Here is a 26,923-nt window from a genome sequence, read left to right as displayed (position 1 = left end):
GAGAATTTTAAAATTCATTGTGGGAACTTTTCGTGATTACCTAATTGGTCGCCTGTGCTAGGGTCTCGCTAAACGCAGAATAATTACAACACAAGATTCTCAAGCTAATTTTCTCCATACATTAAAATCCAAATATATCAACATACTCTTCGAGGACCTAAAGATATCATCACAATCAAGATGGTAAGTTGGTTTTTTTGTTATTTTTTGGTAGAAAAGCTTCATCGATTGTACGCGCCATTGGCGCAATGAAGTCGCATATCTGGGATATATCCCCCACCAAAATACGAAATTCAATGATTTGGGTTTTTACATGAAGTAATCGTCGCTAACAATCATCCTCTCATAGTCTGACGTAGAAGAGCCAACCTCCCCAATTGTCGCCGAGGCCGATGAGGTCGAAGTTTCCGGAGATGCATCCAAGGGACAAATGTCCGTTATCGACGCATTGAAGGGTGTCCTCAAGCTCGCACTTATGCACGATGGTCTCGCCAGAGGTCTCCGTGAAGCCTCCAAGGCTCTCGACCGTCGCCAAGCACACATGTGTGTTCTCAACGAGGCATGCGAGGAGGAAGCATACAAGAAGTTGGTCGTTGCTCTCTGCTCCGAGCACAAGATCCCCTTGATCAAGGTTCCAGACGGAAAGCAATTGGGCGAGTGGGCTGGTTTGTGTAAGTATATCCGGTATATGATTACCTGGGGCTTTAACTGACAAACGTTTAGGTGTTTTGGACCGTGAGGGTAACGCACGCAAGGTCGTCAACTGCTCCTGCGTTGTCGTCAAGGATTGGGGTGAGGAGTCTCAAGAGCGCACCATGCTCCTCAACTACTTCCAAACCGAGCAATAAATACGCCACGGATATGGAGTTTCTACAGCGGACATACATTGTATCATTCGGATTTACACACAAATAGCGTGGATTACTGGTGGCAATGACATTGGCTATGGAGCATCAAAATTTCGTCCTTTTTTCGCACAGTGAACGCACGTGAACATGCACCTTCAATGGCCAATTTTATAACCTTCCACTGGTCGCGCCGCATTTTCTGACCTATGCTTCTGCCGTTTGTGGAGAAAGGTTTATTAATTCTAATAAGACTAGGTTCTCAGCCCTATCCATGGGCTCATCTAGAACCTTTTCATGCACTCAATCGAGAAAACGCAAACAACGCCCAACACTTCAGCTAGTAATTTCATCACCCCCTTACAATGCACATCCCATCCACCAAAGTCTTTCTCGTCCTTGAATCAGCTTCCAATATTCATTCCTCGCTTCATTAGATTGCTCTTGCCTACTTCCTTCCTTCAACCATAAGAATATGATAGCCAAACCCCGTCTTCACTTCTCTATACTTTGGCTTCGCCGTAGTACTGGCTTCCATTTCAAAAGCCACCTTCTCAAACTCAGCATCCAAATCTCCCCTCCCCTTCCATCCTAATGCACCTCCTATGATAAAACTCCTTGTCAGCTTCTTTTCCTGAAATCCTCCCCTGCTCGATGGAAATATCTACAAAATTGACCTAGTAAACAAAAAAAAACCTACCAGCTCTCGCCTTATCTTCAGACATTTCCCGAGCCACACTATCAAAGCTTGCACCCGCCTCTAATTTTTGGAGAGCTTCCGTCATTTTACTATGTTTGGAGCACTATTGTAGGTATGCAAATCAATATCCCATCCACTGATCATTTCCAATCACAAAGGAAGTATTCAAAGATCAGGTGACGCACCAGTATATGTCGAACATTAATTTGCTGGGCTCCTTTAACTTTTGTCTCTTTCGCATCGCCCGCGTCGTTTCCTTTTCCCTTTCCTCCTTTCCCGGCGGCTTTCTTGGCTGGTGGCATGGTGATAGTTTGGGCGATGTAGAATACCGGAATTTTGTTTCGTTGCGTTGAAGAGCTGGTTGCAATTGTCTGAAGCTGGATGTTGTCAGCGGAGCGTGACTTTTTGATATCAATGTCATTGATCTGGGCTAACCGAATGTGAATGGAGGGGCATTTGATATGCTTGCTAAGGCCGCGGAAAGAAAGTCCGATGATGTGACCAAAAGTTTGACTTCACTTACAATTTTCTTTGAACAATGATTTTTGGAGATTCTATTTTTTTCGTACATACAATCATTCAGTCGTTTATATAGGATATTATTTTATTTGTTTCATGTATTTATAATTGTACAAACGGTTTCCTCTTCCTTTAATACCTTTACACTTGCTTGTATCATATTCATATATCAAATTCATACATTTGTCCGAAAGACCTCCCTCCTTAGGAAAATTACCTATCCCGCTAGACATTACCTTCAATAGTTCACTAAATACTCAAAATGACTCCATCCATAGCTCTCGACGCTACCGGCGCATGCTCAACCTCTCTCTCATCCACCAAACCCTCCTCGTCCCCCGATTCCTTCCATCAACTCGTCGCAGACCTCTCCCAAATTCTCGGCCCATCTTCCGGCCTCACATCCGCGGACGTAGATGTGCAGCAGCTTCGCTCCCTAATGGAGCGCTACATCTCCAACGAAGACGAGTGGCGAAAATACGCATTTGCAGATTTAAGCAGAGGCTACACGAGAAACTTGGTAGATGAAGGGAACGGGAAGAGTAATTTGGTACTGGACACCTACCCCTTTCATTCTGCTCTCGATACTACCGAACTAACCATCAATCTCCGTCTAGTTAATTCTGGTCTGGAGTCCAGGAAAAGGCTCGCCCCTGCACGACCACGCAGATGCGCATTGTCTCATGAAAGTCCTCGCGGGAACTCTCTCGGAAACCCAATACACATTCCCATCCACCTCCACGTCCTCCACACATTCCCCATGCGCATCCCAGCCTTTCAACACGCCCCCCACAATAATAAAAACTACAACCTACACCACGAATCAAGTAACCTACATGTCCGACGATCTTGGCCTCCACAGAATATCCAATCCCGATCCCGAGAACGTGGCTGTGAGTTTACATCTATACACACCCCCGAATGCGGCGCGAGAGGGCTGCCATATTTTTGACGAGAAAACGGGAAGGAAAAGCCATGTTACGCAGTCTAACTTCTACTCGGTGTTTGGGGAAAGGGTCGGCGGACAGGTGTAAATTATATGGTATGATTGTTTTGTAGATTTAAAGATAGAAGAGATCTAGACTTTGTATTTTGTTTGTCAAATATCTAGAGATGAGAAGAGATGTAGATGCAAGTTTAAACTGTACGATATCTAGAAATTGGGATAGAACAAACGATACCTCATTTGGTGTCCTTGGATATAATTGTAGGTGCTTTTTAGATCGCCCTTAACCGCGCAGCACGGCAATGCAATGCCTATCTTAGAGAGTTGGACATTATGTGCCAGATGCTCTAGATCCGTATAGATCAAATTGTGTGATCGAGCTGTCCAGTAACACCCAGCTCGGTATACGACATAGATAATGTGAAGCATAATGAACACTAACACCTCGTTATTTTATCGAGGCATGACAAGCAATTGTAGGATAGAAACGAGGGAGATGGATCGTTATTCACGTCAAAATTTACATCAAGCTACTGTTTCATGAAATTCTTTCTTAAAACATGTACTTTTATTCATGTCTCATTCAGAGATATAGTCTATCTATCAACAAGTCATTGCTCAGTATTTCTAAATCCATGACCTTCCATGTATCATAGAATAAATCCATCTATTCGATGAGCAACAAATCATACCAGATCTGACCACAGAAAATCTTGCCACAAACTCCAACCTTTGACTATGTAACAATCGCTTCAATGCATGTAATAAAAAACTATCTGCCGGAAGAGAAGTCTGGTTGGTAGACCTGGACGCCTCCTTGCTGCATCAACTCCCGAAGAGCCATTGTAGCATACATACTTGAGCCGAGACCAAATTTGACGATGACTGCAAGTCGAACAGGTTTTGCTTCCTCGGCAACTTCCTCTACAGCTGGTGCGGTTGCAATTTCAGTGTCAGTGGATGTTGGCTGAGGTAATTCGGATGATTGGGTGTCTTCCTTGATCTCAGTAGAAACTATAGCGGAATTGCCGTCCTTCTTATCTTCAATTTCCATAACTTTGACGACTACTTGATCTTTCTTGCTTTCGCAAACAGGTCCCTTCGAGATCTCATCGGCAGGTCTTTTGGTACCAGCCGAGACTTCAAGTTTGACGCCTCCCTCTTGAGTCTCAGTGTCATCATCAGATTCGGACAATGGAGTTTCAGTGACCTGAACCTTCGACTTTTTCTCGATGTCTGCCACTCTGTTATCCAAGATGTTTGCTTCAAGAAGCTCGTTCTTCGAACCGAGAGTTTGTTGAGTTCTAACTCCAGTACGGCGACCCTCATCGTCCACAGAAGTTTGGATAAATGTCTCTTGATAGATTGGCTGCTTGATAGCATCCACATTGACAGGCTTCAATTTTTCTACCTCCCATGCTTCAGCTGCAGCTTTGTCTTCTTCGGCAAGTTTGTTAGGTAGTGCTTTCCAAGCATTATGCTGAGCACTGCCACCGTAGACAGCATGGTTTTGGCGACCTTGTTCTGCAGCATCAGCCATGTGACGAGCACGTCCACCTTGTTGTCTTCCGCCTTGGTTGTACTGAGCGCCATTATCTCGATGTCCGTTCTCCTGTTGATTATCATTCTGATGGCGGTTATTCTCTTGGAAGTTTGCATATCCGTGTGGGTCGCCTTCTCTCCTAGCGTAGACGTGTGTTGTTTGAATATGGGAAGGTTCATGATCTTGAGGATTGTTCTTCTCGATAATCTCCAAGTCAGTCTCGACTAGCTGTTCCGTTTCATCGTGATAAGTTCTGACTTCGAAACTCATTCCCTCCTTAACTCGGCCAATAAGGTGCCTATAGCTACCACTAAGACTGAAGTCCTTGATCTTTCGACGCATATCCGCAGGATCCAGACCACCGCCCTGCTCGCTAGCCATGAACTCCTTGTAAAAGTCTCCAATTTCGTTATTGGGGTATTCAATGTCATAGCCTGGCATGGGAAGGACAATATCGAATATGGTGAAGGCTCCACTGTCAGCTTCTTCGGCCGAAAGGCAGCGTGCACGCTGGAACACTTCATCTGAAGTAAGTGCGGCGTCCCCTCCAGATGCGTGAATCACAATTTCTCCATTTTCATCAACTTCATCTTTTTGTTCCGGAGCTTTGCTCTCTACCAGAACAAGATCGCCCTCAATAACTTTGTCTCCATAGCGTTCCCATCTTCTGGAGGCTACAATATTCCAAATGAAAGATTGGTATCCATGCACGTACATAGTACGAAGATGGCGTGAAATGGAGAGTATAGCACCCGCATAGTCGTTGCGCTTGCGCTCAGAAGACATGTGTTGAATGATAGCTCGCTCTGCGGAAAATCTTGGTGGAAGTGAGTCCCTGCCACCAGAGTTCCTGCCGGTTTCCCGAAATTTATGAATAGCAAGGGCACGCGCCATATCATCTCTACCAATGGTGCTGCTATCTTGGCCTGACTGGGCTGCTGCAAGTGCATCCTCGTTGAACGCGAGCAAAGAATCGACAGCACCCTTGAAGTTACCTTTCAAAATCAGTTTGCCGATTTCATGTGTACCGATTGCAAAGGTACCAAAACGTTGCAAACCAAAGTAATTGAGAAAACCACGAGTTTGCAGATGTTTAATAGCATCTCCAATAACTTTTTCTGCCGATTGAACCTTTGTAGCATCGTCCATATCGTTATCGTCTCCGAAATGGCAATCGCGCAGTGTGATGGTAAAAAAGTTACCCTCGAGATCGCCCAGTCTGAGTGGATACTTTTCATACTTAAAGTCGCCAACTCTGCACCGATTTCTTAACGTCTTGTTGAGCTGAGCCATGCTTGTGACATGGTGTCGAAAAGCACTAACACGCTGTGCGGTGGCTGCACGGCGATCTTTGGTACCTGCGTAGGCAAAGTCTTTGGCGCCAGTCCTAGTCAACTTAGACAATAAGTTGATAGTCTCCATGGTGTCTTTGTTTTCCTTATAAAGCGTGAAGTGAAGATATTCCCCACCAAGTTCTTCCCATCCAACTTTTCCCTTTGGTTTGGGCTGGCCATTTGGTTGACTGCGAAAATTGCCTCGACCGGCATTATTCTGGCCTCTACCGCGCTGGTTTTGTCCTCTGCCACGTTGTTGCTGCTGTGGAGCTGCCGCGAAGATACTGATAGAATTATCATCCATAGCCTCAGTCTCCAGACGCGACTCAAAACGCGCACGCACAAAGCCATGAATGCGTCCACGGCGGGGTCTATCATCAATTGGTTCTGATTTTAGGGAGCCAAATGTAGCAGCTTTGGCATTGGGCTTCTGCTGTATCTTTTTGTCCAACTCGATGATCTGGAGTGCTAGAGCGTCGCCAAAGTATTCAACAAGAATCTCCATATCGTTGGGTCGAATTTCTTTGATACTGACGACATTTGGTTCTTCAGCTGATGGTTGTGTAGTGACATCACCACTGACTGCAGTAACTGAAGTGCTTGGAGCCACAGAATCACTTTTGTTTGTGACATCTGCGAGAGCCGCAATTTCAGCTGCAGCAGAGCCAGTAGAAGTAGGTTGTACTGATTCAGCCTGCTCCGAACCTCCTGCTGTTGGTTGGTTCTCTTTACCAATTTCTGTTGAAACGGCAATGGCATTTGCTGCATCCTGTTCACAGCCATTAGTTTCACGTTCTGCTAGAAAAATGTAGATTGATCTAAGATATCTTTTGGGGTAGTAACTCACTCCGCGCTGGTTGCTCTGGGGAGCTTTAAGATCCTTAAGGTGGACCACCTCGCCTCCCAAGGAAATTTCGTTGACCAGGAAATCCGTATATCTAATGCACCATAATTAACTACAGTTCAAACTGAAGATAGAGTTACAATATAAATAAAATCATAAAGCCATATTGGCAATAACTACACTCCGTTTGACCTCAATGAAAAGCGAAATCAAAGTAATTGGACATCTCCAACGGATTCTGAAAGGTACACGCCATAGTTTTGTGAAAGGGCAGGTAACAAACAGAATTGTAAAAGCAACCATCTTGAACCGCAGTGACAAACATCACACCAAATTGGGGGAAGGAAAGACAAATAAACATACCTCTGCTTCAATATACCTTGAAATCCGGGGTTTTTCTTATTGACATAATGAAGAATTCCAGATCGAACTTCTTGAGCATGTTCAGGTCGGGAAGATAATGGAACGTCAGAAACCAAACTTTGGCCTGGAGGATCAATCTCCATTTTGTCGCTTGAATTTGCGATTGGATTTGAACTGGTTGCGATGTTCAATTGGGAAGAAGAAGTTGAAGAGATTGGGGTAGCTAAAGAAGAATCGAGCTTCTGCCTCTTGCGAGGTGACGAACCTTGTTCGTTGTTTTCTAAGCTAGCCATATTTGTCGATAAAATTCACTTGCTAGTCCAAAATCTCGAACTGGAAAGAACCTCAAATTATCAAATTGGGAAGGTTCCGACGGGAAGGTGAGGTGAGAAGTGAAGACGGAAAATGAATTGAGATTTTCCTCAAGGTATATTTGCACGTGATTTCGTTTCGCACTAACTACGGCAACCAGCCAATCCCGTAACTTATGCAGGGCAGGCTATATACGTGCGAGGGAAAAGATGCCAAAAATGATCACCCTAACAAATTCTGTAATAAATCAACTACAAAAAAATCTATGAGGGTTGGCAGTATTGAACAAATCCTTAGACAATCTATAATTATAATTATATTCAATCTTTTTATTCTCTGAATCGAAATGGAACAATTGGATTGTTGAAGAGTTTCGCTAGTGATCAATCCCAATCGTGTTTTTCTTTCACGTATAGACAGGTCAAGATCAAATCCAGTCAAATGCTCTGTCAATGTTCAAGATAGTTTCAAAGTTTAAATGCAAATTCTGCCTGAGTAGGTGAGAACAGAATGCTGTTGGAATCAAGATCACAGAGGACCATCATATCTATCTTGATTCGTCAATTCGTTATATTATATTATGTGTCATACTTCGTTATAATCGTAGAGGGGCTCGCTCTTTCTCCCGGTCTCCTTCAACATCCATTCTTATCATCTTCATCACAACATCGTTTTAGCTCTCCACGTTGTGCGTATCCTCAAACTAAGCATACTTAAGATGGCGTGGTTGGTTATGCTTCGAATGATAGTGGAAGCGGAAATGCATTCTCAAGTCTGTGAGTCGTACACTCTAGCAATTTATATGCAGGCTGGTCGTAGGACTTCAATTTCGATACAAAAGCCTTTCGAGCCGCTTCCTTTTTACCTTCCGAGGACTTGTATTCTTTGTAAGCAGCTTCACCTTCGCGTGCCTTGATATCATTCTCAATCATCTTCTTATAAATCAAGAAGTTGTCCATCTGCCACGGAGTTGGAATCACATCCAGGTCTTTCATTGTATTTTGTCCTGAGAGTTCCACTAGGGTTATAGTGTTACGATAGATGTCAGGTCCCGCCGAAAGCTTCAAGAGAACTTGGCCCCAACTTTCGATCTTATAGCTATACAAGTCAGCATATATAAATATATCAAGCGATGAGTGTCAGAAATTTACTTACAGGCCGTCATACCGAACACCGAGTCTGGGTGCCCTTTCACTTTTCAATTTGTAGCCCCGCAAAAGTCTGATCACATTCCCGACACACATGAGCCGGCGAGCGTGGTATGCGCAGACTCTCGATTCGATGATGTGTACCCATTGTCTCTTTCCGGAACCTTTAATTTCAAACCCAGAAAGCATGGAAAATGCAACTGGTTTACCATTCACTCCCCAAGTAAACCCGTCCTTTGCATCAGGCAAAATCCCATCCCGAACAGCACAATGGGTGTTAAGAAACCAACTGCTCATTGTCTGGTTAGCATTTGTGCAATGAGAGGTATATTGTGTATTGAAAGGAATTTGTACTTTGAAAAACATCTGTGTTCTAAAAGATATTCGTGCTTTGAAAGACATTTGTGTATTGAAAGGAATTTGTACTTTAAAGGGGTTTTGTGCACTGAGAGGCTCTTATAACTTGAGAGAATTTCGTACCCCGAGAGACTTTTGTGCATTAAGAGGCTCTTGTGCAATGAGAAGCTCTTGTGTGTTGAGAGGGATTTGTACAATGAGAGGCAATGGGAAACAACAGAAGTTTTCAACTTACGCTCCTGGCTCAAAATTCTCATTGGCCTCCTTCTCCGAAAATGTTGCGGCCCTTCTTATTTTCCACGTCGGACCATCTAATTCGGATATCTCCGAAGTGGTCTGTAGCTCAATGTCCCGAAGACAGCCAGATTCCTTCATGAACCGCAATCGCTCATCATCCATAGTGTGAAACCTGTCTCCGAAAGTTTCAATCCACTGTTCACGAAGCTTTTGCGCTTTCCTCATAATCTGTCTGAATGAAGGTCCTTGGCTGAGAAAATTGTTCCGGACGTGCTGCAAAATCTCCTCGACTATCTTGTCCAGCCGGGCATAAGTGATAACCTCGAATTCGAGAGATGGTCCTTCATCGAGCAGGTCATCGATCAGACTTTGCAGCGTGTGTATCTCATTGATTGGAAATACCGGCTTCCTCAATTCCTTGCGTATAAAGTCTGACTTTTCAAGACGGTAGTCATCTTCGTCCTCCCGTGGAGGATTCGACAACACTGATATTTTCGATACGCCGTACAAACGAGACTGGCCCGAAGAATCCGAAAACGTTGGAGATAATGGCATCAAATTGAAAGGAGAGGTTACAAATTGATGGAGCGGAGCTACCATAATATCAGCACGATATTCCACCTTAAAGTTAAAAAATACAGAAGCATTTTTATCTTACACATATGAGTTCCTGCTGGAACTTGTCTCGATGAAATCTTCTTTCCCGACTTCGGAAGCTGAACAAAACCATAAGTTTGATCATCCCTTTCCCGAGTCCCATCAAAGCCATCGAGATTCAAGGTCTGCGCCACTGTCGTCGAGCTTTCAGTGTCGATTTCCTGTATCGTGTCTAGATATATCGGTACCTTCGGCAACGTGGGCACCGTGTAATCTGAGAGGGCTTCACTCATCTTAATTGGAATGTTTCCGCACTCCTCGGGTGACGCATGAAAAGCGTTACAGTATTGACAGATATCGCTCAAGTCTATTCTGGAGTCCTTGCGACAAGCAAGTGTTGTGATGGGACCTGCATGATCGCAACTTCTCGGAAATGGCGAACAGATAGTATGTGAATCCATAACAGGCAGGTTTAGAGGACAGTCACTTCCTCTTGAGATTTTTGTCAATGTCATTCAAATTTCACCCCGCGAGATAAGTCAAGTAGACGATGTTCAATTTTCGGGGTTCACATTTCCTTCCGCATTTGAATCGCCATTGAGTAAACATATTTCTTTCCAAAATTTCTTAATTGATTATTAAATTTTTGTATTTTTGAGATATTAAAAGGAAAGATCAACTGAAGAGATTGGTGTTGAAGCAAACGTAAGACTATAGTTTTTTCCTCGGCTGGATGATAATATCATGAGCAGACAGAACACTCATACATTCATACATTCAATGCAAGGTCCAGAGAATGATCCTCTCAGTTTATCTTCACACCTCTTCTTTGTACAGAGTACACACGGTAGAATATCGAAATCCGATGTCTTGAAACGGTAAAATCCAGAATTTGAAAGGATTTTCAAAGTAGAACCACCCCCCTTCCCTTTTTGTCAGAAGGATATCTCCACATTCTCATCTCAACCGAACAAACATTGGCAGGTTGAAACCAATGACAAAATACTTGATATCACGATCCTTACGTTGTTGCGTGGGTATCTCCGTCAATTCTTCTGCAAGATTCCACGTGGGATATCTTTGTTTCTTTGTTGCGTCTTTTTCATTGCCCACCCATAATTTCTACCATTATGAAGAGGTCTATCTTCCTTGCTGTTCGAATTTGCTATGAGATGCAGTTGCACACCGTAGATTAGAATTATCAAGGCAATCAACCAGAAATTGGAATGGTAATCCCTCAATGCACGAAGATAGATTATTTTCCGAGTTTCCGAGGGCTTTTGTTGTATTTAGAGGTTAATTCCGACTGTGGTCCATGGGTACATCAAACGTCAATCGTAAAGCATTAATTTTGTGTCATCTCCATCGCCGGATAATGCCTGATACTTCCTCTCCCTCCCCAAAAAAATAACAACACCTTGTTGTCATACTAAGCTTTCCTAGTGTATTTCACGAAAGTCGTGATGCTTTGTTACCAAACGCAGCGTAGACCACTCGCTTAAGCGGTAAGCTCCTTACTGCTTTCAAGCAAATTCTTTCAGAATGAGAACGGCAGATTCCCTATATATTGGGGGAATCTGTGCTGTTGATTCCCAATGTCGTTCAGGTGCAGGGACTTGATCCGGTCCCTGAAAACTACTAAGTGATTACTGTTCTGTCTCCTGCCGGGTTGCGTATCCTTTCTATAAAATTACAATTTATGTATCAAGAAATCAGCAATTGAACTACAGTCTAAGGAGTATATGGTTGATCGCTGGCCTTTGATCGAATTCAGTATTCTTTTCATTGGATGGCCAAATATCAAGAGCTATAGTTTGTAAATGTCTGATTGTAATTGTGTATCATGGAAGCAAACACCCTGCGGTACAATGCTCATAGTTTATATAATCTAGCCATTGAGATAAACCATATACTCACTCTAGCCATGTCATCATTCAACCTCTATCTTTTCTCCTGGCTTCATCATAATACCTCCTTCACTCTGACTTACATCAAGCCCCATCTCTTAATTGAGAGAGTGGTGATGAGAGTGAGATGTTTCCAGGGTGATGTTCATCGAATGATGTCATCATTTCGGAAATACGACCGAGATCGAATCTATCAAGACGCAAACAAATTAGCAGGTGTGAGATAAGAGACTACTTCTGCACTGGAATAACCTTTTCCATCCTGCTTGGTTCTTCACTGGCAATTCATTGACTCTAGCCATCTGATCATATTTCATATCCGTCATTTCTTCTCTGGTGCCATTCATGAGAAGATCGCCAGCTCGGGGGCAGCGCGGCTTCCGAGCCGTGACGATGTGCAAGGTGAGGTAGTGATTGCCACTCTCAATCTCCTCAATTTCGACAGGTGACAACCTCTCGCGAAGCTACATCTAGTTAGCCGAGAGACTCAAAATGGCCAGGAAAAGAATACCTGAGGTATATCGTTCTCGAGTTCAATCTGGTATAGGATGAATTCCTTTAGACGTTGACCGGTAGTTGTAGATCCTCCTACGGGTAGCCGATGAACAATCTCTTTGACATCCCAGAATCTATGTACCGTTAGCTTCTTCTCCATGAGACAGATTGCCTATTCATTAGCTTACCCCGCCCCTTCTAGCCAAGACTTTAGATTGGCGGCAGGAATTCCATCACGTGGACGCAATATTGCTTTATGGCGTTCCATGACTCTTTCCATCCAGCCGGGGACTGTGTCTGCAAGTTCGCTATCGTAAGATGGTCGCTTAAGACGATCGGCAATATTATCAGTCCAGTCAGTTTGGGGTACGCTCCGGTGATATTCTTCACGATTCACAGTAGTATGACCTGCCAATTTTGATCTTGGTCTAGGGTCAACTTCCAAAAATTCCACAACTCCACCAGGTTGTAGAATTCTATTCGCCGTTAGTTGTAGTAGCTAGTAAATCTCAGGAACTCACTCACAAGCGAACATCATCCAAAAAGCTCTTGTAACTCTCAACTCTATCGAAGACATCTCTTCCACGGATAAAGGAGTATAGATTATGTGGAATAGGATCCGCGTGCGCAAGTAGACAATTGAGGTTTCGAACGTTAAAGGCAGGAGCGGATTGGGTTTGTGAAGAATTGACACGGCTGAAATAATCGGACATGTCCATTTCGGGAGTCGGAACAATAAAATCCCTATGAAATAATCAGCACGTTGATCCCAAACGAGTACAACCATCATACTCAAGTTGAATGTCTCTTTGCACACAAGACCAGTGGTCTGTCTCATCGATTCCCTCCACAGTCCAATCTGGTTGGTCTTCCTTAACTTTGAAACACCAACTCCCATCGCTACACCCAATCTGTGGTTTTTAGTACGATTCCAATGTACAGCAGAAAAGACATACCTCCAAGACCCGAGGTGGTCCTTGGTAAACAGGAACAGACCGAGACTGCAGCTCTCCACTGACCGGTGTAGTTTTCGTCGATGAGCTCGGGTTGTATTCCCAATATGACAATTTTTCCTCAGATGTTAAGTTGTCCTTTTCTGAGCCCAATGAGCTTTGGCCCTTGATCTGTTCGATATCTTTCATTCTCGCTCTGAACTATTGAACGTAAAGTCAGCATGAAATTCCAAACTCCCTATAGCGATGCGAAGTGCAAGTCTCACAACATTCAATGATGACGGGAAGAACTAACGTCATGGTGATATGCTTTTTTAATCAATCTCAATATTTCTGTGACTGACAAATCCTGGGTGTTTTTGGTTTGAAGATGGCTATGAGCATCAACCAGTTCACCATATTCATTATAAACCATATAAGCTTTGCAGACATCGAACTCCTCACCCTCCTGGAAATCATCACACAAAGAATTTTCCGGTTGCTTCTTGCGAGATGACGATGATTTCATGCCCGAGGTTTCCATTTTCTCGCACGACTGTGTAGAAGTCGTGAAGGAAACAAGAGGAGAGCCTCCGCATGAGGAACGTTTCCGCTGGTGTGAAGGCAGGGCTCTAAAGATTCTTGTCAGCATGGTGTGTTCTGGATTAAGTACACCTTCCATTCATATCAGTGTCTGCGCGTATCAACTATGCTTTGGTCTTGCCATCGTAACTTCCAGTTTAACTTTTGGGTTGAGAACATACTTTGGAAGTTGTGGATCATCGGGTCCATGGCCATCAAAACCTCCCAAGGCAGATATCTTTGGGGATGGAGATGAAGCTCTCAGCTCAATGATTGATACCACACTGTTGGATCTGCCGTGCTTTGGCGACAATTGTGCGATATCATCAATTTCCACCTGGAATACCTTTCCCGTGTGAGAGGTGAAAACCAAGGGCGTGAAATGTTGTTGCTCACATTCATGCTCCATGATTGCGAGATTTGATGAGTTGATAGAGAAAGAAGAGTGACAAATAGATTCAAGGAGTATGATTTATTAGAGAAACAAACCCACCCATTGAAAGAGGTAGATTTGAAAGGATCTGCCGTGTAAGGTCATTTGGTCATCGATGATGATGATTGTTGTGGTGAGAATGAAAAGGGAAGTCACGACTGGTGGCCAGATCGAAGTAGATTGGTACTATTTTGTATTCCACAATCCACAATCCACCATTTATTCTGGAAATCCATGGCAGACTAAAATTGTATTTGAATACAGCATGAAAGCTCATGGCAACTAAAGGAACAATAAGACCAAAAGTGACATATTCTCTTGCTTTACATTCTCATCCAATCTTTCTTGAAGGGTCAATGACGAGGTACTTCTCTGTCACGTGCGACTCTCACATCTAAGGTATGCATCGATTGAATCCGCCAACCAAGTTTTTAAATTAGTTGCATTGTCTCTATATCCCTCGCAGAGTTTAGATTCGAGAGTTTAGATACGATTACTAAAGTCTCTCATACTGCAACCCTCCGCGTTCACAACCTCGACGAGAATCCCCCAACATGCTGCAAAAACTTCAATTCCATGGGCTTGGCAATCAGATCCTCATCCTTTAACATCTTGCCCAAAGCTTTGAATTCTTCTGAAGATCCATGGGCTGCGATTGCAGCTTTGTCTTTGTAACTATTGATTCATTCATTAGTTTCATATAATCCACATGTAGCAGATGACGTCAATGAGATCAAACTCACCTCTCAAGCATAACAATTTCTACAGCACCCGTCTTTTTGTTGACTTCTTTCTTGATTTCATACTTCAATGTCCCAGGCTCAGTTGCCTCGATATGTGTAGAGATTTCATTCAGGAGTTCTGCAACCTAGTGAGGTATAGGGGTTAGTTGTCACCAGGGCACATGTTGGGGGAGATCGACGCTCACTCTATCTGCTTTTCCCTCCTTGGGAAAGATGATTGCTATCAGATCTATTTGTGACATGATGAATTGGTAATTGAATAAGTATGATGTGGTGTATTCCTCTTGCTGATAGTGAGGTTCATATCTCCGTCTGTTCGGTTGTAGACCCCTCTCATTCGGATGTGTTCAAGGATTATTCAACCTCGGCATTTTTGAAGCCAGCCAATCAAAGTGGAGTTATGGGTGCCCTTGATATGATACCATGATGGCTATAAAAATGGGTTTGATGGTGGCGATGAGATTACCAACAAGGTGTGTATATTGAATCGTAATTTAGGTTATTGTTGATGTACTATGATATTAACATTGTATTTATATTGAAGCCAAAACATGATATTCAAAGTGATAAAGGGGGGAGGGAGGGGGAACAATCTTGCTAGCGAGGCTGTTTCTGGTCCTCAAGAACACTGGCATTAATAAGATTGGGGGGTTCGAGGGGATTTGTAAGTATGCGCGTATTTTTTCATAGAATGAGCCTTAAATCTTGTGCCAAATATCCAGGTATACAAGATCGAGACCTAATGAGAAGTCGGTAAATTCGATTATCACTAGATCACTCATCCAATTTCCACTTTCCAACTACGGCATCGCCATGATAAAATTCAAGCACATGATGTTATTCCATAAGAGATTCAAATATAGATAAATGTATAGATAGATTGGTAGTTCGGTAGATAACTAAGAATATGTAAGTAGTACAATTGGAACGAGAAGCCTTCAACAGTTGCTACTCATTCGCATACGCAAATTGCATCCCCTTCAACCGCTCAGTTTCGCTCACTCTCGATGCTTCCCAAAACCATTTCTCCTATACCCAAAAAAAGAAGCCGCTTCGCCGAACCCGATTCAAGAGGAAGAAAAACATGGCGACGCCGGTAAATGCAGATGATTGTAGATTGCGAGGTGAAGGGAGGTGGTTGATACAAAGGGAAAGTATAGGTAGATGGTATGATGATAAAACCATGGTGTAGATTTTTCTCATATCTGGTGGAATTTCATGTAATAGCGTAATCGTCTCGTATCGTCAGGGCTCAAGGTCGTTGTGTGTAATATATCATCATGGTGTGCTTTGGCTTTTTTTTTTCTCGTCGCCAAGTAGATTTGGTCTACATTGGTTTGCTATTCCATCCTCTGATATCGGATAGACTTTGCGATAATAACGTCGTAGAATGATTCATGAAGTTAGATCACCAGCCCCATACGGTGGCTAGGAAGTGTGCCATGTTCACACGTTTGCCTCGCATCTCGACCATCCATGGATGTTCTAACATTCGCCAAGGTGAGGCACGACGAGTAGGGTCTTTCTCGAGACTAATTTGAAGTTAGTATGACTTTTTCCACCCAAATGAACTAGGACTGAACATACCAACACTCGATAAAGTATTTGAAGCTGTCACTCCATTTGATGCCGGCATCGGGCTCATCCTTCAATTTTGGAATAGGTTGTCGAACGATGTATGTTAGAAGGTCGATCAAACCAGCACGAGGTTGCATTTCCGATCCATCTGCTGGGAATGGGAAGCGATGTTGGGCTACTTCCAAAAGTGTTACACCAGTTGACCAGACATCGGAAGTGATGGTGTATGATTGACCCGTAATACGTTCAGGCGCCATGTAGTATGATGTTCCAATGAAGGTATTTGCATCACCCTTTGTACCGAACTCACCACTTACACCAAAATCACATAGTTTTACTTGACCATCGCGACACAGGAGAATGTTGGAAGGTTTGATATCTCGGTGAATGATCTTCTTCCCATGGAGGTAGGTCAAACCGTTTAGGACACCTTCGGCAACCTTTCCGAGGACCTTCTCACCAGTGCGACCACCAAGTTTCTTTACTTCACGATAGATTGAGTCGAGAGAACCACCTTCGCAAAATTCCATAGCAATGGAAATGGTAGCCGTCGATGGTTCTACGAAAGCTCCGTAGTAGCGACAGATGTGTTCGTTAGCACAACCCTTGTTGAAACCTAATTCACGGACAATCTGTTTCTTGACATCAGGATCGGGATTTGTGGTGATGATCTAAGAGAGTCAGTAAGCGGCGTAGAAGATATTGTGAGGCATAACAAATTACCTTTAACGCGAAGACGGTCTTTCCACCCTTCAGCATACATCGAGTTACTGCACCTCCTGCTCCCTCTCCCAAGCTTCCGAGTTCCTCAATCCTCTTCTCCATACTCGCTATCCGCCATCCATCGTCATCTAAATCTTCGACATCTAATGTTCTCCCTTTTTCTAAGCTAAGTTTGTCGAATGCTTCAAGTCCGTTCATGCTGCCATCCCGCTCCATGCCCACACCTCCCTCGCTCCTCTCCGAATATAATGAGCCTACAGCTGATGACGGATCGGGTGTACCTTGCGGCTTGCTCAAACCATATTGCGATGCTAATGAGAATGCAGAATATTGGGAACCTGCAGATGTTGGACCACTCCCCTTCCCATCCATCGGCCCAAAGCTACCTGATCTTGAATGTGCTGCACTACTTTCGCTTCCCCCACTTGCAGATTGTCCTGGTGCAACTGCACCCCTTCCAGATTGTTCATATGGCGTAGCATTACTTCCCATAGGAGTGGCTAGTTGTAATCGAGGTAATGCCGGTCGCGCAGGCATCGAGCCAGGCATTTGAAGTGTGAGACCTTTTGTTGCAGGAGCATTGACGGGCTTAGCATTAGGAGAAGGTGGTATGGCCAGGCCCAACCTAGGTGTCCTTGCGCCGCCATTTTGTCGACTACCTGGAATCGGAGGGCGTAACAATGGAGCTGGAGAAGACATGTTGGGTAATGGGTTGAGGGAGAGATTGCTCGAGGTCTTCGAATCGGTGGTGTGATCTTCGTATTGTCTACTCATAGTACACACAGAACAGTCGAAAGGTTGCGGCGTAAAAATGAAACGGACACGGCAGGATTCGAAGTCGTTGCCGTTGTCTTAAGTTCCGAATCTCGGGTCACACCGTTGCCGGTGTTCTTTATGTTATTGCACTGATCTTGCATCGGCATGCAGTCCACCGCTGCAAGAGACTGTTGCTGCAAACGAGGAAATGCTTTTATATGGTCGAAATGAGTCCGAGGTCCGTCTTGTGACTGATCCCAATTCTCGAAAAGTTGGCTAGGTTGGATGTTGGATAAATTGAGTGAATAGTAGGTAGGTAGGCAGAGAAAGGTTGGTTGTGTAAAAGGATTTTTGTGACAACTCTCGTAAGGATGGTAAGGCAATTTGTTCCAACTTCCAGTTCCAGTTTCCAATGTTGGGTAGGTACTCGTAATAATCTGTGGGTATTCAAACCGAGACTCGTTTCCGTTTCAAAGCTTATCGTCACGAAGTGTGGGTCGATAAAATAGTAAATTGAGGGTATGGTTCTTGGGAGGGATTTGGCGGAAAGAGGGGAAAAGGATATGTGATAATCCTTTGTATGGCAATATTTGAAACAATTGGAGAGGATCTTCTGTCTAATCGGAAGATATATAAAAGTCGGTATAATATATAAATAATATAAGAATCCAATAACAAGTAGGTATCGATCACAACATGCACAAACAATGTTGTGTTTCTTTTCTCTAACAATAAGAAGTGAATGAACTGATTGATGGTGGAAGAAGAAATGGCAATGGTGCAGGTGGTAAAAGAATGTTTTAAAGGGAAGATTTGATTCCCTTGAATCGAAATGGGATTGGATGGAAAGGCCCGCCGTGCCCGCATACACGTTAAAAAGCTGCAAGGGAATACAATATTGGGGTCGATGCGCGTACGACAAGAGTTTATATTTAATCCATGTAAAAGACAGAAGATAGTTGGATCTTTTTGGAGAGAGAGAGAGGGGGGTGAGAGGGGGGTGAGCGAGCAAGGAGGGAGGGAGCGAAGGAGACAGGGAGAGAAGCTCGAAGATTATATATGGAGTAGATTAATAAAATATTATCATGAGCATTGTCATAAATGGTAGCTGAAAAGGAACAAACAAACAAACAACAACAACAACAACGGACGAGAGCGATGAGGATTGAAAGAATTATTGTGACCGGATGAGACCGATTGGATTTACCAAGGTAGGCATGGGAATAGAATCTATGAGTACAGAGTAGAGAGGCTCAAGAGGTAGAGAGAGTGCAATGGAGATCCAAGAAACTACCAAACATTCCTTCAACTAACCAACCCAACCAACCGCCCTGAATGTTTCTATTTAAAAAAGATCTCTTCTTTTCTTTTGCAAATCATTGTTACCAATCTATACTACTCAATGCCTGTTTGTTTTTCACTCCTTACCTCGTCGCTTCATCAGTACTACTGCACAATCTAACGAGTTAGGACAGAACGTAACATGAATTCTTTTTACAGCATCCCGGGGATTGGCTATCGATCAAAATAGCATGAGCTACGGATCTACTCCAGTTCCAGGGACTTTTGAGTCTTGTCTCTTAACGGCTCAACGGCTATCCTATGTAAATTAGTTCAACCTTGTTCGCTTGGGTAGCATATATATATACATCCAGCACAGCGCCAAACTAATTGTAGATTGCTGCTATGGAGACAGCTGCATTTGGCTACTCTTCCCGAAACGCATAAAAAGGCAAGTCGGATATTCGGTGGATGATGCTCGAAAAGCTGTCGTCGTTGCTGACATCGTCGTCTGCCTTCATCAATCAATTAGAGGTGCTTGCTTACCTTCGAGTGCATCGGTGTTTCATAGCGAATTGGACAATTAGGGTTCAGCCATATATATTTTTCTCTTCGTAACAATCCCTCTTTCGTAGCTGAATTCTACTCGGTATACTCCGTGCAACCCAATCACTGGTATAGATCATGGGGGGCGTAAGAATAAAGTGCAGTAATAAAGGTATGAATGAGGAGAGGTAAGATGATGGTGGTCAGAGAAATGCAGTCATACAGAGAGCACCGATTTTCAGAAGCACTCTCATGTATCTACGATATTTGCATATTAGATTAACATCATGAGTATTTTCGGTACCGGACATATGCAATGAAGAAGCTCTGCAAGTCGCTTCGTATATTCATCAAAAGGAGTACATACTTCGTAATTCTACATTGCTATCTCGCTTCTCATTATTCAATGTGATCAGATAATGGATATCTAGTAATTGAATAGCTGTACATGTTGACTTTTTGGATTTTTCTGAGCCAAGTAAGTCATTTAAACCAATTCATAGGCTGTCAATGTTCTGTTTACGGAGTAGTTGAACCGTATGTAGTAAGCCGCCCAAACTGCCGGTTCCTGGAATTCCCCTTCCCCATATCTCCTTGTCTGGCACGAGATACACCACTTCGTATGAGAAAATCATAGCTGGCTCAAGAGATGGAAGTCAACATCAATCTAATTGTAACTAAAGAAAGTATCGCTTTCTTTGTTTCTCTGATCACTCACAAGATCAATTCTTCAAGAATGAAAAGGATAACCGAGCTATTTTTATAGAGAATCTTGCATGAGTGATTCTATTTCCATTTCTATGCAGAATTGAGATTATTGATGCTTGTACTCTTATTAGACGATTGGTAATTCGTAGAACAAGACCATGAACTTATCTGCCCATGTAAATATGAATCCAGATGATCCTATTGGCTGAACTACTTGTCTCAATCCAGAAACTTTGAGAAAGGCGATGAACCCCGCCAAGCTTTTTAGCGCGCGCGAATTTGGCAGGTATGTACCATAGTACAGTCAGCAAATGGTAGTGAGCGAGCCATGGAATAAGGGAAAAAAATAATTTCCTCGAATTTTTTCAAATCACCAAAAACGACGTGGACCTCCCAAAGATGCCTTCCAAAAAATCCATACAAGGATCCAAGACCGTTGATCAAGTTTCAATTGAAGCGCCCGGATTATCCCCACGATCAAATCACAATTCCTCATCCGATGACGAACAAGATGAACAGGATGACATTTCGCAATCCGGTGCGGGTTCAGATTCAGATTCAGATTCTTTAGACAGTCAAGCTTCGCGGAAACGGCGAAAAACATCCCAGGAGCCAACGCAAAAAGATACCCCCTTGATTGCTACCACATCTGTTCCTTCGCGGGTGAAGGCTAAATCGCAAAAGAATTCTCTCGATGCCAAAAATGTTAGCAATGGCGCAATATTGGCTCCTACAGATGCGCAAACCACTTTTGCGGCCTTGGATGTGAAGCCATGGTTGGTGGGATCGCTGGGATCTATGGCTATCAAGCGGCCTACAGGAATTCAAAAGGGCTGCATACCAGAAATATTAAAGGGAAGAGACTGTATAGGAGGTAGTCGCACAGGTTCTGGAAAAACAGTGGCATTCGCTGTTCCAATCCTACAAAAATGGGCTGAAGATCCTTTCGGGATCTTTGCTTTAGTGCTTACTCCCACGAGGTAAGACCTTGCCGTGTTGAATATGGTATCATCTGGCTGACATCACTTTCTCAGAGAATTGGCATTACAAATTTACGAGCAATTCAAAGCGATCTCATCTCCTCAATCTCTCAAGGCTGTCCTGATAACGGGAGGCTCGGACATGCGGCCCCAGGCAACGGCCCTTGCTCAACGACCACATATTGTTATCGCAACCCCTGGTAGATTGGCAGATCATATTCGAACCTCGGGCGAAGACACGATTGGTGCTTTACGTAGGGTGCGCATGGTGGTTCTTGATGAAGCGGATCGATTACTTGCATCCGGTAGCGCAGGAAGTATGCTACCAGATGTTGAAGAATGTCTATCTATCCTTCCACCTCCCGCCAAACGACAAACTTTATTGTTCACGGCTACAGTCACTCCAGAAGTGCGAGCTTTGAAGGATATGCCTCGCACACCAGGAAAACTTCCGGTTTTTGTTTGCGAAGTGGATACACAGGCTCTGGCGATTCCACCTTCCCTCAATCAAATGCATCTGCAGGTACCGGTAACACATAGAGAGCACTATCTGCACATGTTCCTACTTACTGAAAAAAACTTACCAAAATCCATCGTTATCTTTTGCAATCGAACCGCTACTGCCGATTACCTCACCCACTTATTGCGACTTCTAGATCATCGAGTTACGGCCCTCCATTCTAAACTTCCACAAAGACAAAGAATTGATAATTTGGGTCGATTCCGTGCCTCTGCGGCCAGAATTCTAGTTGCGACTGATGTAGCTGCTCGTGGTCTTGATATTCCAGAGGTGGGTCTAGTAATCAATTACGATATCCCTAGAGATCCAGATGATTATATTCACCGAGTTGGACGTACAGCCAGAGCTGGAAGGAAAGGAGAAGCTGTTTCATTCGTAGGCCAAAGGGATGTACAGTTGATACAGGCCATTGAGAGCAGAGTAGGAAGACAGATGGAAGCTTGGGCCGAGGATGGCGTAAACCTGGAAACGAGAGTAATCAGAGAATCGCTGAAGTTGGTAGGAGAGAAGAAACGTGAAGCTATGTTAGAAATTGAGGAAGGAAGGGAAGTTGGTGGAAAGCGAAAGAGGGGCATGAAAAAGCTGAATTGAATTCAAAGAGAGCAATGATACCCAAATATGAATTTTTTTTATACACACGAAAAGACAATGTTTTACGGCCCGCCAGAAAATCAACGTACGGATGGTTTAGCGGAAGGTTTTTGTATACTGGACATGTTGTTTCCTATGCTAGCCTTTGTGCGTCATTCAATTTATTCGCGTTATCTATCCTATTCCTATTCTCATTGTTCAACCTTGTTTTATTGTTTATCCTACTCTTATTGTTCAATGACTATTGGAGGTTACATTGCAGCCGTCATTCCGCTCGGATGCCAGCTGCAGCTCATGCAACTAGCTGTATGCAGTAGGATCGATCCTGGTGATGTTGCACATCGATGCGGGGGGGTTCAGCTGAAGAGTTGTTTAGCTCATCGCTGGTCTTTCTTGAACAAATCTTGTTTCGTTTCTTCTCAACTCATTAATTTTGTCTCTCAAAAACTCAACAAAGTTTATCTCAAAATGTCCTCCTCGACTATTTCGCAGAAAAAATTGGCCGATACTTTATCTATTGCCGAGAAACTGGATGTTGTGCTAGCATACACGAGTATCTGTATGCAACCCCTTCATTTTCTCCAATGCTTCCTTTCTTATGTACCAAACCATTGCAAACTCGGACTAACCAGAGAAACCCGAAATAGTAGGAAACACATTCTTTAGTCTTCTGACCGGTATATGGCGTACAAAAAATGCGAAGAGGGGAAGTTATAAGAGATATGTCCTTCTTACAGCTGTGAGGACTATGTGTAGGAGAATGAGTCCTAGGCAAATTTTGTAAGTTGTCTTTGAAACTGGCTGGGGAAATTGCGGACTTGCTTGAGGTGTTCACTGGAACATCTTGTGTTTAGTTCTTCAATGGCCTTTATTCCAATTCGCTATCGAGTTGCCATGATGAATAGTGAGGGTAGAAGCTTGGCATCAAATGCTAATTAATAAGATATGTCAATCCAAACACCGATCATGCATACCAAACCGTTTGCAAGCAGCGGGGTGTAGAGCCCTTGAGCGAGACTTTGGAGGATGGAACGCAGGCGCACTGGATAGGCAAAAAAGGAGCGAAGAAAGTAATTCTTAATTTCCATGGTTCGTCCAAAGTTCCTCTCATTGTATCGCGTACAAGGTCTGAACTGTTTGTGTCTATTAGGGGGTGGGTTTGCACTTCCTGCAAGCCCCGACGCCGTCGAATATATGTTTAGGCTTGTGGATGGTGCAGAGAAAGAGGGAAAGAGTTTGGCAGTATTGTTCCTATCTTATGGTATGCTATTTTACCTTACATCTACATGTAATTTGAGTATTGATATGTGAATACTGATAAATGCATATAGATCTTTCCCCGAGTAGGGTCTATCCTCGGCAATTGGAACAAGCTGCCGCGTTGCTGAATCATGTCGTTCAAACTTTGAAGTAAGTTTATCTTTTAATTTTCTGAAAGTGGGTGTCCAATAGTCCGGATTGCATCCCAAAAACCAAAGCTTTAGGAATCTTCAATCCCTTTTAAGCATTGAAATCGTTTTGATTATCAAATTGATTTGAAATGATGAATCTATATATCGATGATAGTATTTTCAGAATCTTAAAGCTAGAATCTTAAATGAATTGTAGTCCAGATTATTGGAAAAGCTCAAGTCACATTATCACAAGCTCCCAAGACTAACTGTCATATCTTTATTCTTCCAGCTACGCTCCATCCTCTATAATCCTAGCCGGCGACTCCGCAGGCGCAAATCTCGTTCTCGCTCTGCTGTCTCACATCATGCATGGTCATCCAAATGAAAGCATTCCTCGAGTTCACCTCTCAGAACCACTGGATGGAGCTGTGCTCTTAGCACCTTGGATTACATTTGCCACCAGCTCTAAATCCTACGAGAGGAATGAATATAAAGATCTAATTCATCCCTCCGCTATCAGAATTGTAAGTCTCCGTTCTCCAATTGCACTTCCTTCATATTTCTTTAACCAAACCTCAACCTCACTGTTCAATTAATTCCGTCATTACTCGGCTAACCTAAACTCATCAATCCAAAGTGGTCAAGCGATTATCAGGCTTCTGCTCCATCAGATAACTACATTGAACCACTCTACGCTTCCTCATCATGGTGGTCACGTCTTCCCACCGCCGTGTCATCAATTTTAATCGTAGCTGGTGAAGACGAAGTCTTTGTCGACGATGTGAAAGCCTTCGCGGACAACTTGCAGAAAGTAGGAACGGAAACGGGTGGTGTGGAAATTAAGTTGTTCGTGGTGGAGAATGAGTATCATGACCAACCTAATTTTGGGTTTGGAGAGGATTGTCTTGAAAAGAAGGGTAGTCAAGGGTGGGAGATTGGAAATTGGACTTGGGGAAGATGCTAGATGTTGAGATAACAGCGATAAACCGGTTGCAGGAATGGTTATGGCTATGGGAGTGAGGAATGGTATGGGGAAAGTGGAAATTCGAGACATTTTGCGCAATTCAGCAAACTTAGTTTGGATCTTTTCCTGGCATAACTATTATAACAATGATTGTCTGGTTGACGTTTGCTTCTATTGTACGGATGAGATCAAGGTCTGCTTTTACTAGGTACTAAGAGTCAATTTTTCCTACTTTGAGATACTCGTTGCACCACACCTACACAGCCCAACTTCAAATATTTCTGATTTTATACGCATGTTCTATCGTTCCTTGTGATGCGCTTATTGTTATAGGGTTTCAAAGACATCATTTGAATTAGCACATGCTGCATCCTATATTTAATTGTAATGCCTTCAGCCGATGGGCGGGAGAATCGAGCTTGCAGAAATCTTTAGTAAGATGACAATCAAGACGATAGGCGCGATGAATCTCCTAGTATCACATTCATATCATATCTCCTCCTCACATTTGCTATCCATACATATATCCCAATACCCAGCATTATCTTCAACCAATATGTATTCGTTTAGCGGAGTTAGCATAGAGATGGCTTCTGGTGGCTCGGAGGTCGTCGAAGTGACTGGCTTGAATGCGCTAAACAGGGTATTGGCCACAGCCTCACGCGCGTGAGAAGCTGGGATGGTGGGACTGGCCACCCCATCATTTTGCTGTTTTTTTGGGTGGTGGTGATCTTAGGTTTTTGGGGGGGGGGTTTTCTTTTTGAGGGGCGGGGGTGGTTGGAGATTGAGCGACGATGAGGTAGGTGGTGGACCCACTTGTTTTATGAGGGGAAATGAGTGGAAATTTTGAGAGTGAATGTTGGGCGGTGAATGACGGGGGGAGGATAAATTGGCAGGATTTGAGGACTTCCGTATTTTTAGATTGACACAACATAGATCGGTGCATGCATGCAGTTTTTGGTGGAAATATCACTGCAAAATGGAGGATGAGAGATAAGTGTGGATGCGCAAGCTCAATTGATACACTCTAGACTCACCCTAAGAAGACCAACCGTCTTACATCTTCCTTGCCATGATATAATAATGCATCTCATCATCGGAAGCAATATCTGCACTTGGCCGTGGCGTAAATAAATCACTCTTCGTGTGGATTATCTCAAAACCAGCGGCCTCAATCACGCTTTTCCAACCCTGCTTTGTGAATGCCGTCATGGAAGAACACTTTGATCCCATGAACATCATTCCAACATTCGTGGCGCACTGTCTATCCGCATCATACATCGAAGGTGTTGTTTTGAAGTCTTCGGCGCAGATGGTGCCGATACACAAGAGTCCGTTTGGTTTCAACCAACTGAACATCTTTGAGGCCATTGTCGTCATCTCTTCGCGAGACAAGCAGAAGAGCGAGAAGATGGTAAAGATGACGTCAAAGTCAGGAGTATTGTTCTGGAATTGGGGGGTATAATCCAACATGTGCGCCTGCGTGAATGAGCCCGTGGGAACGCATTTCATGGATAGATCGACCATGGCGCCGGATAGGTCGAGACCATGAACATCATGACCATGGGCTGCCATCGTGTATGAGACAGGCTTGCCAGTTCCACAGCCAACATCGAGAACTTTTGCATTGTTGGGTAGTTCCAGAAGCGTTCTCTCAATGAATTCTCGGAGACCGATGTCGTGGGAAAAAGCACCCTCATAGGTTCTAGCAAGATGATCGTAGTACTCGACAGAAGGAAATTCTCCCTTTCCTGGTGCCAGTGGACATGGGCTAGGAGGAGCAGCCTTGGCCCCGTCAACAACAGTTGGAAGGAAGTTGGACTCGTCGATGATAGCCGAAGGAGACATTTGAGTGATAATGTTCGCTGATTATTTCTAGGTGTTGGGTGTTGGTTTTGCTAGCAACTTAGGATGTTGAAGGATGAGCACTTGGGTCTGTTTTTATGTGCATTTGTTCTTGATTGATTGTAATGTAAACTGTAGACTCAACGAACCGTATTTGAAAATGTCGAGACCTCGTGCCTTCCTTGTGTGTACAGTAGAAT

The 26,923-nt window shown here is 43.6% G+C and overlaps 11 protein-coding genes across 11 annotated transcripts; 4 read left to right on the top strand and 7 right to left on the bottom strand.

Moving 5' to 3' along the window:
• Window positions 1-180: 180 nt before the first annotated feature.
• On the top strand, window positions 181-1,011 carry EAE98_008624 (uncharacterized protein; the record flags this gene model as incomplete). The annotated part of the gene is made up of 3 exons (XM_038956247.1): window positions 181-183; window positions 350-671; window positions 724-1,011. The coding sequence occupies 3 exons, from the start codon at window positions 181-183 to the stop codon at window positions 846-848; spliced, it is 450 nt and encodes a 149-aa protein (XP_038807328.1). The 3' UTR covers window positions 849-1,011.
• Window positions 1,012-1,293: 282 nt separating this feature from the next.
• On the bottom strand, window positions 1,294-1,847 carry EAE98_008623 (uncharacterized protein; the record flags this gene model as incomplete). Its single annotated transcript, XM_038956246.1, has 3 exons — window positions 1,294-1,448; window positions 1,546-1,648; window positions 1,731-1,847. 3 exons carry the CDS (start codon window positions 1,845-1,847, stop codon window positions 1,294-1,296), a joined length of 375 nt encoding a protein of 124 aa, XP_038807327.1.
• A 255-nt stretch (window positions 1,848-2,102) lies between these two features.
• On the top strand, window positions 2,103-3,292 carry EAE98_008622 (uncharacterized protein). Its single transcript, XM_038956245.1, has 2 exons — window positions 2,103-2,614; window positions 2,682-3,292. The coding sequence occupies exons 1-2, from the start codon at window positions 2,327-2,329 to the stop codon at window positions 3,096-3,098; spliced, it is 705 nt and encodes a 234-aa protein (XP_038807326.1). The 5' UTR covers window positions 2,103-2,326; the 3' UTR covers window positions 3,099-3,292.
• Window positions 3,293-3,558: 266 nt separating this feature from the next.
• EAE98_008621 (uncharacterized protein) lies at window positions 3,559-7,439 on the bottom strand. The gene is made up of 3 exons (XM_038956244.1): window positions 7,095-7,439; window positions 6,735-6,825; window positions 3,559-6,656 (listed from the first exon to the last, which is right to left on the bottom strand). The coding sequence occupies exons 1-3, from the start codon at window positions 7,385-7,387 to the stop codon at window positions 3,783-3,785; spliced, it is 3,258 nt and encodes a 1,085-aa protein (XP_038807325.1). The 5' UTR covers window positions 7,388-7,439; the 3' UTR covers window positions 3,559-3,782.
• Window positions 7,440-8,137: 698 nt separating this feature from the next.
• On the bottom strand, window positions 8,138-10,038 carry EAE98_008620 (uncharacterized protein; the record flags this gene model as incomplete). Its single annotated transcript, XM_038956243.1, has 4 exons — window positions 8,138-8,504; window positions 8,562-8,843; window positions 9,147-9,741; window positions 9,807-10,038. The coding sequence occupies 4 exons, from the start codon at window positions 10,036-10,038 to the stop codon at window positions 8,138-8,140; spliced, it is 1,476 nt and encodes a 491-aa protein (XP_038807324.1).
• A 1,698-nt stretch (window positions 10,039-11,736) lies between these two features.
• On the bottom strand, window positions 11,737-14,070 carry EAE98_008619 (uncharacterized protein; the record flags this gene model as incomplete). Its single annotated transcript, XM_038956242.1, has 9 exons — window positions 11,737-11,842; window positions 11,905-12,116; window positions 12,164-12,281; window positions 12,336-12,623; window positions 12,673-12,891; window positions 12,940-13,058; window positions 13,104-13,301; window positions 13,396-13,711; window positions 13,844-14,070. The coding sequence occupies 9 exons, from the start codon at window positions 14,068-14,070 to the stop codon at window positions 11,737-11,739; spliced, it is 1,803 nt and encodes a 600-aa protein (XP_038807323.1).
• Window positions 14,071-14,621: 551 nt separating this feature from the next.
• On the bottom strand, window positions 14,622-15,079 carry EAE98_008618 (uncharacterized protein; the record flags this gene model as incomplete). The annotated part of the gene is made up of 3 exons (XM_038956241.1): window positions 14,622-14,769; window positions 14,838-14,962; window positions 15,023-15,079. The coding sequence occupies 3 exons, from the start codon at window positions 15,077-15,079 to the stop codon at window positions 14,622-14,624; spliced, it is 330 nt and encodes a 109-aa protein (XP_038807322.1).
• Window positions 15,080-16,245: 1,166 nt separating this feature from the next.
• EAE98_008617 (uncharacterized protein) lies at window positions 16,246-17,912 on the bottom strand (the record flags this gene model as incomplete). The annotated part of the gene is made up of 3 exons (XM_038956240.1): window positions 16,246-16,369; window positions 16,425-17,086; window positions 17,139-17,912. The coding sequence occupies 3 exons, from the start codon at window positions 17,910-17,912 to the stop codon at window positions 16,246-16,248; spliced, it is 1,560 nt and encodes a 519-aa protein (XP_038807321.1).
• Window positions 17,913-20,828: 2,916 nt separating this feature from the next.
• Window positions 20,829-22,931, top strand: EAE98_008616 (uncharacterized protein; the record flags this gene model as incomplete). The annotated part of the gene is made up of 2 exons (XM_038956239.1): window positions 20,829-21,409; window positions 21,464-22,931. The coding sequence occupies 2 exons, from the start codon at window positions 20,829-20,831 to the stop codon at window positions 22,518-22,520; spliced, it is 1,638 nt and encodes a 545-aa protein (XP_038807320.1). The 3' UTR covers window positions 22,521-22,931.
• A 57-nt stretch (window positions 22,932-22,988) lies between these two features.
• On the top strand, window positions 22,989-24,878 carry EAE98_008615 (uncharacterized protein; the record flags this gene model as incomplete). Its single annotated transcript, XM_038956238.1, has 7 exons — window positions 22,989-23,079; window positions 23,168-23,300; window positions 23,464-23,609; window positions 23,671-23,781; window positions 23,852-23,930; window positions 24,204-24,438; window positions 24,552-24,878. The coding sequence occupies 7 exons, from the start codon at window positions 22,989-22,991 to the stop codon at window positions 24,876-24,878; spliced, it is 1,122 nt and encodes a 373-aa protein (XP_038807319.1).
• Window positions 24,879-25,934: 1,056 nt separating this feature from the next.
• EAE98_008614 (uncharacterized protein) lies at window positions 25,935-26,726 on the bottom strand (the record flags this gene model as incomplete). Its single annotated transcript, XM_038956237.1, has 1 exon — window positions 25,935-26,726. One exon carries the CDS (start codon window positions 26,724-26,726, stop codon window positions 25,935-25,937), a length of 792 nt encoding a protein of 263 aa, XP_038807318.1.
• Between the last annotated feature and the right edge of the window lie 197 nt (window positions 26,727-26,923).

This window comes from Botrytis deweyae (assembly GCF_014898535.1).
Source record: "Botrytis deweyae strain B1 chromosome Unknown BDEW_023, whole genome shotgun sequence".
NCBI lineage: Eukaryota > Fungi > Ascomycota > Leotiomycetes > Helotiales > Sclerotiniaceae > Botrytis > Botrytis deweyae.
This window is presented reverse-complemented; position numbering and strand designations above follow the sequence as displayed.

Excerpts from the sequence above, each read along its gene's own strand:
- EAE98_008622 (XM_038956245.1), top strand. The coding sequence starts at position 2,327 with ATGACTCCATCCATAGCTCTCGACGCTACCGGCGCATGCTCAACCTCT. Across the intron at positions 2,615-2,681 it reads GGAACGGGAAGAGTAATTTG|TTAATTCTGGTCTGGAGTCC; the intron begins GTACTGGACACC and ends ATCTCCGTCTAG.
- EAE98_008621 (XM_038956244.1), bottom strand. The coding sequence starts at position 7,387 with ATGGCTAGCTTAGAAAACAACGAACAAGGTTCGTCACCTCGCAAGAGG. Across the intron at positions 6,826-7,094 it reads CAAGGTATATTGAAGCAGAG|ATATACGGATTTCCTGGTCA; the intron begins GTATGTTTATTT and ends ATGGTGCATTAG. Across the intron at positions 6,657-6,734 it reads CCCAGAGCAACCAGCGCGGA|GATGCAGCAAATGCCATTGC; the intron begins GTGAGTTACTAC and ends GGCTGTGAACAG.